This window comes from Cibotium barometz, chromosome 57, assembly GCF_041138505.1.
Source record: "Cibotium barometz isolate CiBa-2024 chromosome 57, ASM4113850v1, whole genome shotgun sequence".
Lineage (NCBI taxonomy): Eukaryota > Viridiplantae > Streptophyta > Polypodiopsida > Cyatheales > Cibotiaceae > Cibotium > Cibotium barometz.
The window spans coordinates 12,789,155-12,803,184 of NC_141102.1; the positions used below are offsets into that span (position 1 = coordinate 12,789,155).

The window sequence follows — 14,030 nt, forward strand, 5'->3', positions numbered from 1 at the left end:
AAGCACAAAAAGGTTGTAATTGTGTGAATATAATTCATACTTGAATTTGATATTCAAACTAAAATTCTTAATTTGGTAATTGGGTCTTCAGGTGGAAGTACCGCAATTATATAGAATCCCTGACTTGCTTGAGGCCTAGACATGATGGTATTTACCTTATAATTCCAAGGGCCGTGACTACCGTATATACCGAGAGTATAACTGCAACTCTTTACTAACAGTATATACGACGAGTAAATCTAAGACTTGAAATTATAAGCGTTAATGCTATCCAGATAATGATTTCGAATGTGGTTGATATGATTTTTAATTTTGTTTGAGAATTGATGAATTGATTTGGATTCTGATTGAAAATTTTGATTGAAAAATGATGATTTTTGAAATTTAGTTGCAATATAATAACCTGAGCGAAACCACAATGAGGAGGAATGGGACGAGTCCCTGTGATGATATTCATAACTAGAATGATGATAATGAATTCAGCAAATCACTATGAGATTAGTGGGTTGTGCTGTCAGATTGCTACTGTTAATACTTGACCGGTAGATCAAGTTAAGGGATGTCAAATTGAGAACTTGCTTGACTGAAATTTTCGTGGAGGAATGTTCCAAAGGAAACTTTTCGGTCTAATGGACCATTATCATGTAAAAGATATGAATGATATGATCTGAATGAATTGTTATTTAATGATGAGTTTTATATAAGATATATATTTATCCCAGTGTTCTGTTGGGTTGACCAGAATATAAGGAACCCCAGAATAAAATTGGATCTTAAGAAAAAGAGCTGTCCTCTACCTTGCGAGATGAGGACATCTCGCACTTTTTTAAGTAGGGTAGAATGTAAGATTCCTCCCCAGCCTTCGAGGTATACAAGAGTAAGAATCTCCCTTTCTGATCTTATAATTATTCCCTCTCTAAAATAAATAAAAAAAAGATTCTGTTTAAAAAAGGAAGACCCTTTCCCTAGAATACTTCTCAGGAGTCATGGCGGCTGTTTTAAGGATTCAGAACAATGAGTTCAGAAGTGAAAATCGATGTTTTAGATACCAAGGTTTTGGTTTTCATTCGAGTACGGCCCAAAAGAAGTTCTTTTTCTCTTGGGGAGTATAAGAAGTTATCCCCCAGATATTGTGAGCCTTATATCTGAATTCAATGAAAGTAGGTGACTTAGCCTACGAACTTCTTTTATCCCCTCATCTCAAAGTTCTTAATGTATTTCATAGAAATATGTGCCAAACCCAAATCATGGAAAGACGGTAAAACTTCAGTGGCAAGTTACCGTTGGCTTCTAAGTTACGCTAGCTCCTTCCTTTATATAAGTCGTAACTTTTATTTATCGCTCACAGTAATCTTACTTCCATCGATCTCCTTCTTGTTAATCTCCTTCATGGCTTGGCAACAGGAATTAGTTTTACCCATGATGATTTCTCACCTTCAAGACGCAAGAGAGTTTGTGAAGAAAGACTTTATAGAACAGTATGAGCGCTCACTTTTTTCTCACCTAGGAACTTTTGTAGCTCAGACCAAATGGCGGACCTATCAAAACATAACTAGGGTAACACCCTGGGGTCAGCAACACTTTCGTAACAATGTCCGCTTGGCCATGGTTATTGAAGCTTTGGGTTTGGGTCCCCGATACTACTGCGTCATGAGATCAAGGCATCTTGGGTTTTCTGAGCGGGTCTTCTTACTGGCGTGTTTTCTTCCTCATGAGAAGATATGCCTTTACCCTGTTTTTGGCTTGCCTCTCAGAGGTCCTTTTGTTAGATCACCTTATACCACTGAGATAGGTGCGGCAATAACCAGCAGAATCATTTCCATAGACGAGTTGTGCATGTGAATGTGGAGGTGGATATATGCATGTAGATGTAGATGTATGGATGTGAATGTGAATGTGAATGTGGATGTGGATGTATGCATGGAGATGTGGATGTATGCATGTAGATATAGATGTATGGATGTGAAGGTGAATGTGGATGTGGATGTATGCATGGAGTTATGGATGTATGCATGTAGATATGAATGTATGCATATAGAGGTGGATGTATGGATGTGAATGTGGATGTAGATGTGGATATATGTATGGATGTGAATATATGATATGTGATGTGAAGGAATCTGAAGTGAGGAGATGGAGAATGATGTGATTGGATGAGTACACATATAAATAGAAGGTGGAATAAGTAATGTGGGTTGATGGGGAATAATGTGAAAAAATGAGAGTTAATATAGAAACTGTAATTGTAAACTGTTTGTAAATGCTGTTTATAAATGACTGTTTTATGTCAAGAATGCTGGGGAAGCATTTTGACCGTCTTGTGATTAAGGTCGTGATGATAAAGTTGCAACTGCTGCTGACGGAGAGTCAATGGAGGACGTCTCGCGTAGCAAGGTCGACCGAGGTCTTAACTAGCCTCGGTTTGATTAAAATGATGAGCTTCCAGTATGGTGGATGAGGGGCCAAGGAAGCGGCCTATGAGTGAAGCGGTAGGTCACCTGCTGCTGCTGCCTGCTGCGAAGGATCCTAGAGGGTGTTGACTATACGGTGCTCGGGCTCTGGGTCACCTAGGATACCCACGCGTGCATCGAGGAAGATATTGGAACAAGGAGTAAGAGTTGTTTTTCTGAAATCGGGCATGGATCCTAGAGGGTGCTGACCATACGGTGCTCGGGCTCTGGGTCGCCTAGGATACCCACGCGTGCATCGAGGAAGATATTGGAACAAGGAGTAAGAGTTGTTTTTCTGAAATCGGGCATGGATCTGGTTGATTGACCTTGCTGGTCTTCAATGGATGAGTCCATGGCTCTTTATATGGATCTGTTGGTTGATCTTGCTGATCTTCAACGAGAGTCCAGCTTGATAAGTGATTATATTGCTGAGTATTATGGGCTAGGAACTAGGAAACGACCCCTGAGTGGACAGGTGGTGAGCGTCCTAGTTACCAATGATGCCATAGATACTCTGATGCCATAGATAGTCCAGCTTGATAAGTGATTATATTGCCGAGTATTATGGGCTAGGAACTAGGAAACGGCCCCTGAGTGGACAGGTGGTGAGCGTCCTAGTTACCAATGATGCCATAGATACTCTGATGAAGGAATGACGGGAAAATTAAGAATCAATCGGATAAATTGGAAGATGGTGATCAGTGATACTATGGTTTTATTAAAGGATTGTTTTAAAACTTGTTGAATCTGTGAAAAGGCAATTTCATATTGGGTGTGTAAGTGGTGTGACTAGTTTTATTTTTGCATGAACTTCCGGCTAGGGGGCCTTGGAACTCTTTTCCTTAGTACCTGGGACAAAACCTAACCAAATTCTTAATTGGATCCCATCACTACAGTGGTTGGCGAACCCATGGGACTGGATGGGGTTAGGCTGGACTGATGGATCCGTAAATCGAGACTCAAACTTTTGTTTTTACGATAGATAAAATAAAATCCCGGACAGTAATTGTTCTATGGATAGGATGATGAGATGCATGACGGAAACCATGCTTCAAAAATTTGTGGAAAACATTATGCAAGAGCTTAGGGGCCTTCGTGTGATGACATGAAGAGCATGGATGAAGATAAGGGTGGATCATCTCACAATGTTCGACAAGCTCGTGTTGAAGACAAAGACAATCATCACTCAAGTTTTTATTCTACCTATGGTGCTATTCGCAACCCAATATTTCCATACACACCCAATGAAGCCAAAGGCAAGGCTTGTTGTGAGAGAACATGGTGCTTATGCTAGATCAAGATGAGTGGAGGAGAGAGACCCAAAAATACAAGAACAAATCTTGTTTATTAAGTTGCTTATGCATACAACTTGGTCTTTACACTCTACATAATGCCTTGGAAGACCTTGAAGTGAAACTCCTTGTGGCTAACTAGGAGAGATTAGCTATTCTTCTTAAAAAATTATATTTTTTCAGGCTAAACCCAAGGGCGCCCACTAAACAAAACTAGATAACCTCATCTTGCCACCACCCTTAACCTTAGTGAGAGCATAACTAGTGTATGTAACCTAAGGTTCAGTAAGGTCATAACCTTAGTGGACATAACTAGTGTATGTAATAGGTAAGGTTCACTAAGGTAATAGTCATAGTGAACATAACTAGTGTGTGAATATGACACCCTCACCTCTCTATGAAGTGGCATCCCTCATTTGTCCCTTCTCTCCTTGTTGTAGAAGTTCCATCATTGTCTCTCCTCCTGCTCCACCTCCTTCATTTGTGTTCCTCCGAGAGAGAGAGAGAGACAGAGAGAGAGAGAGAGAGAGAGAGAGAAAGTTCTATAGAGCTTGCATGACCTCCCCCCTCCTCCACTCTTGTCATAACCTTAGTGGATATAACTAGTGTATGTAATAGGTAAGGTTCACTAAGGTCATAGACTATAGTCATAGTGAACATAACTAGTGTGTGAATATGACACCTTTGCCTCTCTGTGAAGTGGCATCCCTCATTTGTCCCTTCTCTCCTTGTTGCGGAAGCTCGATCATTGTCTCTCCTTCTGCTACACCTCCTTCATCTGTGCTCCTCCTAGAGAGAGAGAGAGAGAGAGAGAGAGAGAGAGAGAGAGAGAGTTCTATAGAGATCCCATGACCTCCCCCTCCCTCCACTCTTGACTTTCTCCATTCCTATCATACTAGTGAGAGACAAAGGTGTTGCAATAGTTTTGGGAGAGAGAGAGAGAGAGAGCATGCATGAGGATGCTAAGCGAACCCACATACAGAGCCACATTTGTCAATAAAATTCGGCAAAACTCTAGAATAGATGGATTCAATAAGACCTATGAGTAAGACCTATGCACGAGCACAAGTAACGTTGCTTATGGAAGATACAGGTTTTGAAATCCATTTTTCTCTGGACTTTGTGGCAGGGTTCGGGAAAACAATTTTAGGGAAAAGGAACTAAATCTTTTTCACCACTAAATGAGAAGGAAATTGCTATTTTTGAGATGGTATTTTCTATGTGAACTTAGAAAATATAACTAAAACTTGTAAAATTTGAAAGGGTTTTATTTCCTTCTCATAATAATTTGAGAAGGATTTTCCCAAAGTTGAACAAGTTCTCTAGGCTAAAGCGAACCGTCTTTTCCGAACCCTGTCTTTTCTGAACCCTGCTTTGTGGAAAACAATTATTTCTTAACACTTGGGTGTCCTATTGGTCTTTTGTTAGGGAGGCTAAAGCTTGCTTGTTGGAAAATGAATAAAAAATGGGAAGGGTGGGCGTTTGACGGAAATGGTGGAGAGTGTCTGAAAAGAGGGGAGGCGTTGGGCGGGTTTGCTGGCAGGCGCGTGTGCACTAGCTTAATATGCAGTAGTTTGTGGGAGGATTGATGCCGAAAGCAATCAGGCAGTGGCGTAAGGGGAGGTTCTATGGCGGAGCAAGTAGCTTGTAGTGTCGCAATGTTGGCCGGCCGTAAGCACCTAGTCTCTCTCCTCTTGCTAGTTTTCTGCATGCTCGCCATCGACGGTGGCGGCGCCGCTGCTTATAACCTCACGGCGGAGGCCAACACGCTACTCGAGTTCAAAAAGGGGCTGCAGAAGGGCGACGATGGGGTGCTCACGAGGTGGCATCCCGCCAATTTAGCGTCCGTTTGCTCCTGGGAGGGCGTTATGTGTCAGAATTCTTCCACCGTTGTCGGCCTCAACTTCACCAACTTCAACCTCAACGGCACGCTAACGCCGCCTCTCTGCGAGCTTCCCAGCCTCACGCAGCTCTACCTTCGCTTCAACTTCTTCTCCCAGAGCTTCCCCCACTTCCTGCTGGAGTTCTGCCCCCTCCTCACGGTGCTCGACCTCAGCCAGAACTTGCTCTACGGGCCTTTGCCTTCCAACATCTCTAAACTCTCCCATCTCCAGTACCTCAGCTTAGAAGCCAACAATTTCCACGGCCATATTCCGGCAGACTTCGGCAATCTGCCTAGCTTAACCGTGCTCCGACTGCGGGATAACCGTCTCTCCGGCACAATACCGCCGGAGCTCGGCAATCTCTCCAGTTTGCAAACCCTAGACCTCGCCTACTGTATCTTCGACGCCGGCGAGATCCCATCTCAGCTCGGCAACCTCGCTAACCTAAGAAGCCTTGACCTGGAGGTTTGCAGCCTTGTGGGCTCGATTCCCGCCAGCCTCGGCAACCTTGCGCGCCTCTCCTTTCTCGACCTCTCCGTCAACAACCTCTCCGGCAGCATCCCCGCCTCTTTCACCAACCTCACCAGCCTCTCCTACTTCTACCTCTTCGAAAACCATCTCTCTGGATCAATACCCCCGTTTTCTAGCTCCCCTTCCCTCCTTGAAATCGACCTGCACTCCAACTCCCTCTCCGGCAGCCTGCCCCAGAACTTCGCTCACCTCAGCTCCTCCTTAAACATACTCCAGCTCTATAACAACAAGATCGGCGGCGCCTTGCCGGACGGACTCGCCAGCTCCCTCGCCAACCTCTCCACTTTTGTAATCTACAACAACTTCTTCTCCGGTAACCTCTCTTTCCAATGGGGCCTGCACTCACGCCTTCACCAGTTTGACACCTCCAACAATTCCTTCACCGGCTCCATCCCCCCTCACCTGTGCTACGGCAACACCATAAAATACATCTCTCTGACGAACAACCGGCTGACGGGAGAAATTCCGTCAACTTACGCCAGCTGCCGGAGTGTGATCCGCTTCCGGGTTGACGGAAATGAGCTCTCCGGCCGCGTGCCCAGCGAGCTATGGACGCTACCAAGCTTAGAACTCATCATGCTGCAGAACAATGATTTCTCAGGTGAAATCAATCTGCCCAACTTCTCAAATAACAGCCTTCAAGTCCTCAGTATCGATTCTAATCGATTCCAAGGCCCCATTCCAACCCAGATCGTCCAATTCTGGAACTTAACCAAATTAACTGCCTCCCAAAACAATATCTCTGGATCTCTACCCTCCCAAATTGGCCTTCTCACTAATTTACGGACACTAATCATCTCTTTTAATTCAATCTCTGGTGAAATCCCCGCATCAATTGGCAATTGTAAGCACCTTGACTCCCTTTACCTATCCCATAATCAGCTCTCTGGGCCAATACCCTCTCAATTAATCCTAATATCAACGCTTAATCACTTGGATCTCTCCATTAATCACTTCAATGGAAGCATACCCACTGCCATTGCAAACTCCACCTATTTGCTCTTCAATGTCTCCTACAACAATCTATCCGGAACAGTACCGGAGTCTCTGACAAGCGAGTTCAATTCTAGTAATTTTGACGGAAATCCATTACTCTGCTTCTCTCAATCTTGTCGTGTGCAGGAAGCTAGCACAGGGCAAGAGATTGCCAAATTGATAGTTCCCATTGCATTGCTTGGGGCCTGTGCAATAGCGTTGTGTGGGGTGCTTGCAAGGATGATGTACACTAGGAGGAGATTGATGGGCAAGGGTGGGGTAACCGATAATTGGAAAGTTGTGCCTTTTCAAAGGCTAGATTTCAATGAAGAAGAGGTGTTTAAGAGCTTAGATGAGAGGGATGTGATAGGGTGTGGGGGAAGTGGGCAGGTATACAAGGTGAGCTTTCGTGCAGGAGGGGCAACAGTGGCTGTGAAGAAGCTCCTGTGTGTTCCAAAGGGCAGGATGGGCCTTATAAGGGATGATGATCAGACCTCTTCATTCAAAGCAGAGACGGAGATATTGGGCAAAATCAAGCATCAAAACATAGTGAAATTGCTATGCTCTTGTGTGAGCGAGGAGGCAAAGCTGCTGGTTTATGAGTACATGCCCAATGGTAGTCTAGGTGATGTTCTTCACAAGTCTCTGAACAATGAGCTTCTCACTTGGGCGAAACGTTTTCACATTGCTTTAGGAGCCGCAGAGGGGCTCTCCTACTTGCACCATGACTGTGTGCCCCTCATCCTCCACAGAGATATCAAGTCCAACAATATCCTCTTGGACTCCGATCTCCAAGCTAAGCTTGCAGATTTTGGCGTTGCAAAGATATTCAAAGGCATAGCCGGCTCCAACATGACTGGTGTGGTTGGATCCGTTGGCTACATTGCCCCAGGTACTGCATCAAAACATTCTATAGTTCTTGAAATTATATTAATCAATCATTATAGCAACGCTCTAATTATAATTAAAACAGAATTTGTTCTCATCGATAATTATTCTATTATTTCTGATCAAGGGCTTATTATAAATAATGACTGTTTTTTAATATTGGTTAGTGAATTAGTGAACTAATTATCTCTATTCATTAAGGGCTTACGTGATTAGTAGTTTTTTTCATTCCTAATCTAGGGCTACTGATTAGTGACTTCAAGAATCTGCATGCAAAGGTTAGTGACTAATCAACGCTTACGTGATTAGTAGTTTTTTTCATTCCTAATCTAGGGCTACTGATTAGTGACTTCAAGAATCTGCATGCAAAGATTAGTGACTAATCAAGGGTTAATTAATTATCGTCTCAGAATATCAACACCCTAAAGTGGATAGTATTAATTCTTGAAAATCTTTAATCAAGCTAATGACTTTGAGTGCCTCTAATCAAAGCCGAAAGCTAGTGCTTTGATTGATATAATATAATCTGTAATCCAGGGCTTATGAGGAATGACTTTAAAGATTCTACGGCTGTGAGTAGCTAATTTGATTATCTTTAGTTAATGACGGGCTACTGAGTAATCAGTATCTTATAAATCTCTAATCAAGGACTAGTTTGATTAAGGAGTAATCAAGCTCTAATCATGAAGGCCGAAATCGTTGCAGAATATGCATACACGCTCAAGGTGGACGAGAAGAGTGATGTGTACAGCTATGGGGTGGTGGTGTTGGAGCTGGTGACAGGGAAGAGACCCACATGCAAGGAGTTTGAGGCCGGAGGGGGAATGGAGGACCTGGTGCAGTGGGCGGGGCGGCGCCTGTTAAACACCAAGGAGGGCAATATGTGGGAAGTCTTCGACCGTAGGATTGAGATGGGGGAAGGCGATCGGGAAAGCATGGTGGCGGTGCTCAAAATTGCCCTTCTTTGCACTAGCGTGCTGCCACAAAGGCGCCCTTCTATGCGTGAGGTGGTGGAGCTCCTTCGGCTGGCCAAGCCTGGCGGCCGCCGCCGCCGCCCCGCCCCCGCACGGGCCACCAAGACAAGCTAATATGCAATATTTTTTTTGTCCTCAAATATATGCCAATGGAGTCCATGCAAAAGAACTCTACTCTTATTCTACCCTTATCCCTTGGCAAATTATCAGCCTCACTACCACCATCATATGCTATATAGTTTAATTTAATATATGCAAATACTTTTGTCATCAAGAAGGCCATCTCAAAGCAAAGCAAGGCCATTTGGCATGAACACCCTAGCTTTTGAACACCCTAGCCAAAAGCAGGATTGCCATCTGCCTTTTCATATGATGTCCTCCCTAACATGAAATATTTAGTATAATTGACCTCACTTAATGGGCTTTTCTTACCAAAAGAGGCAATGATGTCCTCCCTTATATGAATTATTTTTTCAATCGATCTCACTTACCTGATTTTTTCTAACAAGTTTTACTATACTAATTGTTTTTAAAATTATTATCTTTTTAAAATTTAAACTACTTTTAATTGTTATTCTAATCTAACCAAATTAGATGACTAATTTATCTAATTAAATTAAATTAATTATCTTATTAAATAAGGTAATCTACCTAGTTAGATAACTACTAAACTAATCAAATTTAATTATCTATATAATTAGTCTAAATAAATAAGTTTCTAAGCTAATTAGATAGCTAATTATTCTAATTAGACTAGGCTAATTATTTATTATTATTATTTTCCTATCCCTTAATCTACTAACCTAATCAACTAATTAGATTAATTTGATTAACTAAGATTTACTAACTTTATTTACTTTACTACTTTATCCAACCTATTAAATAAATTTTACTAGCCTAAACTAATGAGACTAAAATACTTAATTGACTACCTAAATAGTAAATTACACTAATCTACTAACCTTTAACCAAACAGATTAACCTAATTAGCTAAACATAATCTAATATGCTAATTAAAATAACTTAATTAAATCTAAGTACTAACTAAAGTTAATGTAAAACATTAAACTAATTAAACTACACTAAAGTAGCTAACTTATTTGTTGAATTGATTAGACTAGTCAATTTAGACTAACTCCATCAATTATGCCATTAACTTAAATGACTAATAAATAAATCAAAATATTTAATCTCCTAACAAGTAGATGGATGCAAATAGTAGTAGGATACTTATCACATTTTCTACCACTACCCAATTGATGGGTATGCCCAAAAACTCTAATTACTCAAGGAGCGATGGCGTGCCAAACTTGTAGCCATATTTCTTCTCTTGTGGAAATGGGGGACCTACCATGCTCTCCTACATCCACAAGGTTAAATGCATGCAACTAATTCATATCATAGATGCAAAATTACAGAGATATGCAAAAAAAAAAACTTACAAAGTACTCGCCAAAGGACTCGTAGCCTCCACTACCAAGATGCAATGAGCCTACACTCTCCATCTAGGACTGTGCAGCCTCCTTTTGCTATACTCTCCTTGGATCATCATCTCCCACTCCTCCTCATCTAGCCAAACAAGTTTTGGCTTCCCCTCCCTCAAAGAATCTTTTGCTCGGGATATGGGGGATGCCATGGTTTTAACCATGACATGGTTGATCCGCACTACTTCACTACGAGAGTGTGCTCACTCTTAATTTGTGAGATGATGAAGTTCTTTTTGTCTTGGCACTCTAAGGCTTCCCACTTCTTCATCACCTTGTGTGCAAACTGATCCGCACTACTTCACTACGAGAGTGTGCTCACTCTTAATTTGTGAGATGATGAAGTTCTTTTTGTCTTGGCACTCTAAGGCTTCCCACTTCTTCATCACCTTGTGTGCAAACTGAATCTTAAGCAGTTGCTGGATACGTGCTTTCATCTCCTTTCCTGTCTCATCCTACACGATCGCTTCATTGTGCACACGATAAATTGTGCAAGGAGTGTAAGTACTCCTAGGTGTGCATGGTGTACTAGATGTCAAGGATATAGGTGGGTGTTAATGTGTAGGAAAGGGGAAGGCATAACTTAGCATATCAACTGCAAATTTGTTAGAGGTGGTAGATTTTTCAGAGAGTATGTCATATGTGGAGGTTTTGACATAAGACACATGAGGTTCACCATGCTCCCTTTTTTTTAAAGAAAAGTAATGACATGGCTCTTCTTAGAGGGTCCATTTTTAGTCTAAAATTTTTAGTGCAGAAGGCATAACTTGAGCATATCAACTCCAAATTTATCGAGGGTGGTAGATTAAGAATCTACTTTTCAAGGGCTTTTCAATGGTATTTCACATGTGTGGGTTTTGACATAAGATGCGCATAAGGTTTAGCATGCCCCCTCTTTTTTTTAGAAAAGTTATGACATGGCTCTTCTTAGAGGGCCCTTTTTTAGTCTATCCTAATGTGATGTCTTTATAGATGACCTTTACTTTAATTCAAACATCTTCAGTGTTTTGCGAAAGGTGTTAGAAAGATATAAGTTATAATGAATCTCTCTCAACCCTTTAAAATGCCAATTATGGGTGAGACATACAATGATTCTAGGACACATTCTCATACACACATTGTCTCACAAATTATATAGAATATGATCCATAGATGACAATAAGGTGCGGCCTCATGTTGGAGTTGCCACCCCTAATAAATGTCAAAATGGTCTGACATTTCATGGGACACATGGGCTACTAAAGATACTTCATCATCCTATATGGTGACATTGTGAGAGCCCTTTATCATGTCTACTCGTTATCTTTGAGTGGACTAAAGAAAGGGTCACACATGGAAATGAAGAGTCAAGAGTCACTTGAGGGTCCTCCTATATAATAGGAGCATGGGGAACTCTAAAGGGATGTTATCTTGTGTAGATCATTGTATCTAGTCTCTTGTCATTTCATGCTAGAGCTGTGTTTCTCGAGTGAAGTCATTTCTCTTGGTGGTATGGGACACCAAGGTAAGGTATGTGGTACCTCATTGTATTTATGTGTGCACCTTTGGGCTCAGGGGTGGTCGGCTGAATGAGTATACATGCATGTTTATGCATAGTGATTAGCTAGAGAGATCTTTAGGGTTTTAATAGTGGTATTAGAGCGGTCTTTAGTTAATTTTGGATGTTTTTTCTCCTCTTAATTTTCTCTCATTATTTTAAAAATTTAAAGCATTTTTAAAGTAAATTTAACATTTACTAAGCAAAAAATGTTATTTTTTGGTTTGTTGTGGTGACCTGTTCATTGGGAACGTCAATATGGCAGTCGAAACATGGTGCTTCTCGACTTGGATGGATGTATTGACATTGTGTGAAAATTTTGTGAGTGGAAATGCTATTTTTCTCTTTTTTTTTATAGTTAAAATAAGCATTTTATAGATTTTTTTACCAAAATATGGCACGTGATATTGCAGGTATTTTTTGGTAGAAAAGATTCTTTAAATTTATACAATTTTAAGGATTTTTTTTGAATTATTTAAGAATTTTTAAGAGCATTTTTATGGTTAAAAATGTATTTTTAATGCATTTTTGCGGGTTTTTCGTGGATATGCTATCAAATTTCTACCGATTTTTTGCTGAAAATCACTAGGGACAGCATGTTGATGCATCGGATTCTCTCCTGTCTGCGTGGCATTTTTTCCATCTCTCCGTGGATATGCTATCAAATTTCTACCGATTTTTCGCTGAAAATCACTAGGGACAGCATGTTGATGCATCGGATTCTCTCCTGTCTGCGTGGCATTTTTTCCATCTCTCAAATCTAAATTTTGCTTCATTTTTTCTCTCCCGCGTGTGAACCTCTTAGGTGGGAATATTTAATTAATGCTAATCATAATTAAAGATTAATTATGATAAGTGTATAATCCAAATTATACCTTAATCTCTCTGTTAAACAGAGAAGAAAGAATTGTTGGAAGATGCAGAAAGAGGAGGAGAAGAGGGTAGAAGAAGCTTCCCTCCCTCTCCCTCACAATCGGCGCACGTGGGGGTGGAGGGGGATTTTTTTGTTGGCCGCCGACACACAGCCCCCCCAATGATTCTTCATAATTTTAAAAAAACATCTTTGAAGCTTTTGAATAAGCTTTTCATAAAGGTTTTAAAAACAAAAAAAAAGCAACTTCAAATTCGTGATTAAAAAAAATCATGTTTAGCCCTTTGGCCTTTGGGGTCCTTTTTTTTTACCTTTCAAATTTCTGAGTTTTTTCTCTCTTCATTTTCCGCAACCCTTGGCTGTCGGCATTCCAGGGTGACCATTCAAGTTCCGAAATTTTTTAACCGTTCGTATTCTAATGCATTCGGGATACAATCAAACTTTTAGAATTTTTTGGAAAATTAGACAAAGGTTATTTCCAATTTTTGGAATATCCGGGTTTGTCAACGAGATCGGCATGTGGCGTGTCTATTCGGGCACCCATGACTGTTTGAATTCCTAATAAAATCTATTTTTTTCCTAGAAAATTAGTAATTCCATTAAAATTGGAGACTTTGATTGGATTTGAGAATTGTTAGGTGGAATTGAAAAATTTTGTGATTGATGGGATTCTTGGTTTTTTTTGTAATAATTACCAAACTTAGGAAAATTTTTGAAATTATTTTAGAAATCGTAGAAATTGGTATTTTTGAAATATCAATTGTATTTTGGTAAATTTTATTGCTAATGTTTTTTGGAAAAAAATAGATTTAGAGTGCAATAAGATAGAATTTGGTGGATTTCAAAATTAGTAAATTTTGAGGCCCTAGAAAAATAGAAAAAATTATAATAATTCTTTATTCTCAAGAATTTAATATTTTTGGGGGTTATTTAGTGGTGAGTACGCTTTTTATGTGTTTACATTAGATAGATGCGGGTTATTTGCATATAATTAATGCGAGTGCACCTCGTATTTGTAGTTGTTTCTGTTTGGATTAATTCTAGACAATGTTTTCATGATTTTTTACCGTTGTTTAGCCACCAAATGCTAATTACAATATTTTTTTCTTATGTGTAGTCAGTTCTATAGCGAATTGATTTGCTAG

At 40.4% G+C, this 14,030-nt stretch overlaps 1 protein-coding gene across 1 annotated transcript; it reads left to right on the forward strand.

Annotated features, from left to right (window-relative positions):
* Nucleotides 1-5,370: 5,370 nt before the first annotated feature.
* On the forward strand, nt 5,371-9,184 carry LOC147606440 (uncharacterized). The gene is made up of 2 exons (XM_086791838.1): nt 5,371-8,023; nt 8,725-9,184. Exons 1-2 carry the CDS (start codon nt 5,371-5,373, stop codon nt 9,105-9,107), a joined length of 3,036 nt encoding a protein of 1,011 aa, XP_086647964.1. The 3' UTR covers nt 9,108-9,184.
* The last annotated feature ends 4,846 nt before the right edge of the window (nt 9,185-14,030 follow it).

Bases quoted from the DNA above. Each gene is read 5' to 3' on its own strand.
- LOC147606440 (XM_086791838.1), top strand. From the start codon at position 5,371: ATGGCGGAGCAAGTAGCTTGTAGTGTCGCAATGTTGGCCGGCCGTAAG. The intron at 8,024-8,724 runs GTACTGCATCAA...AAATCGTTGCAG, and splicing joins CGTTGGCTACATTGCCCCAG to AATATGCATACACGCTCAAG.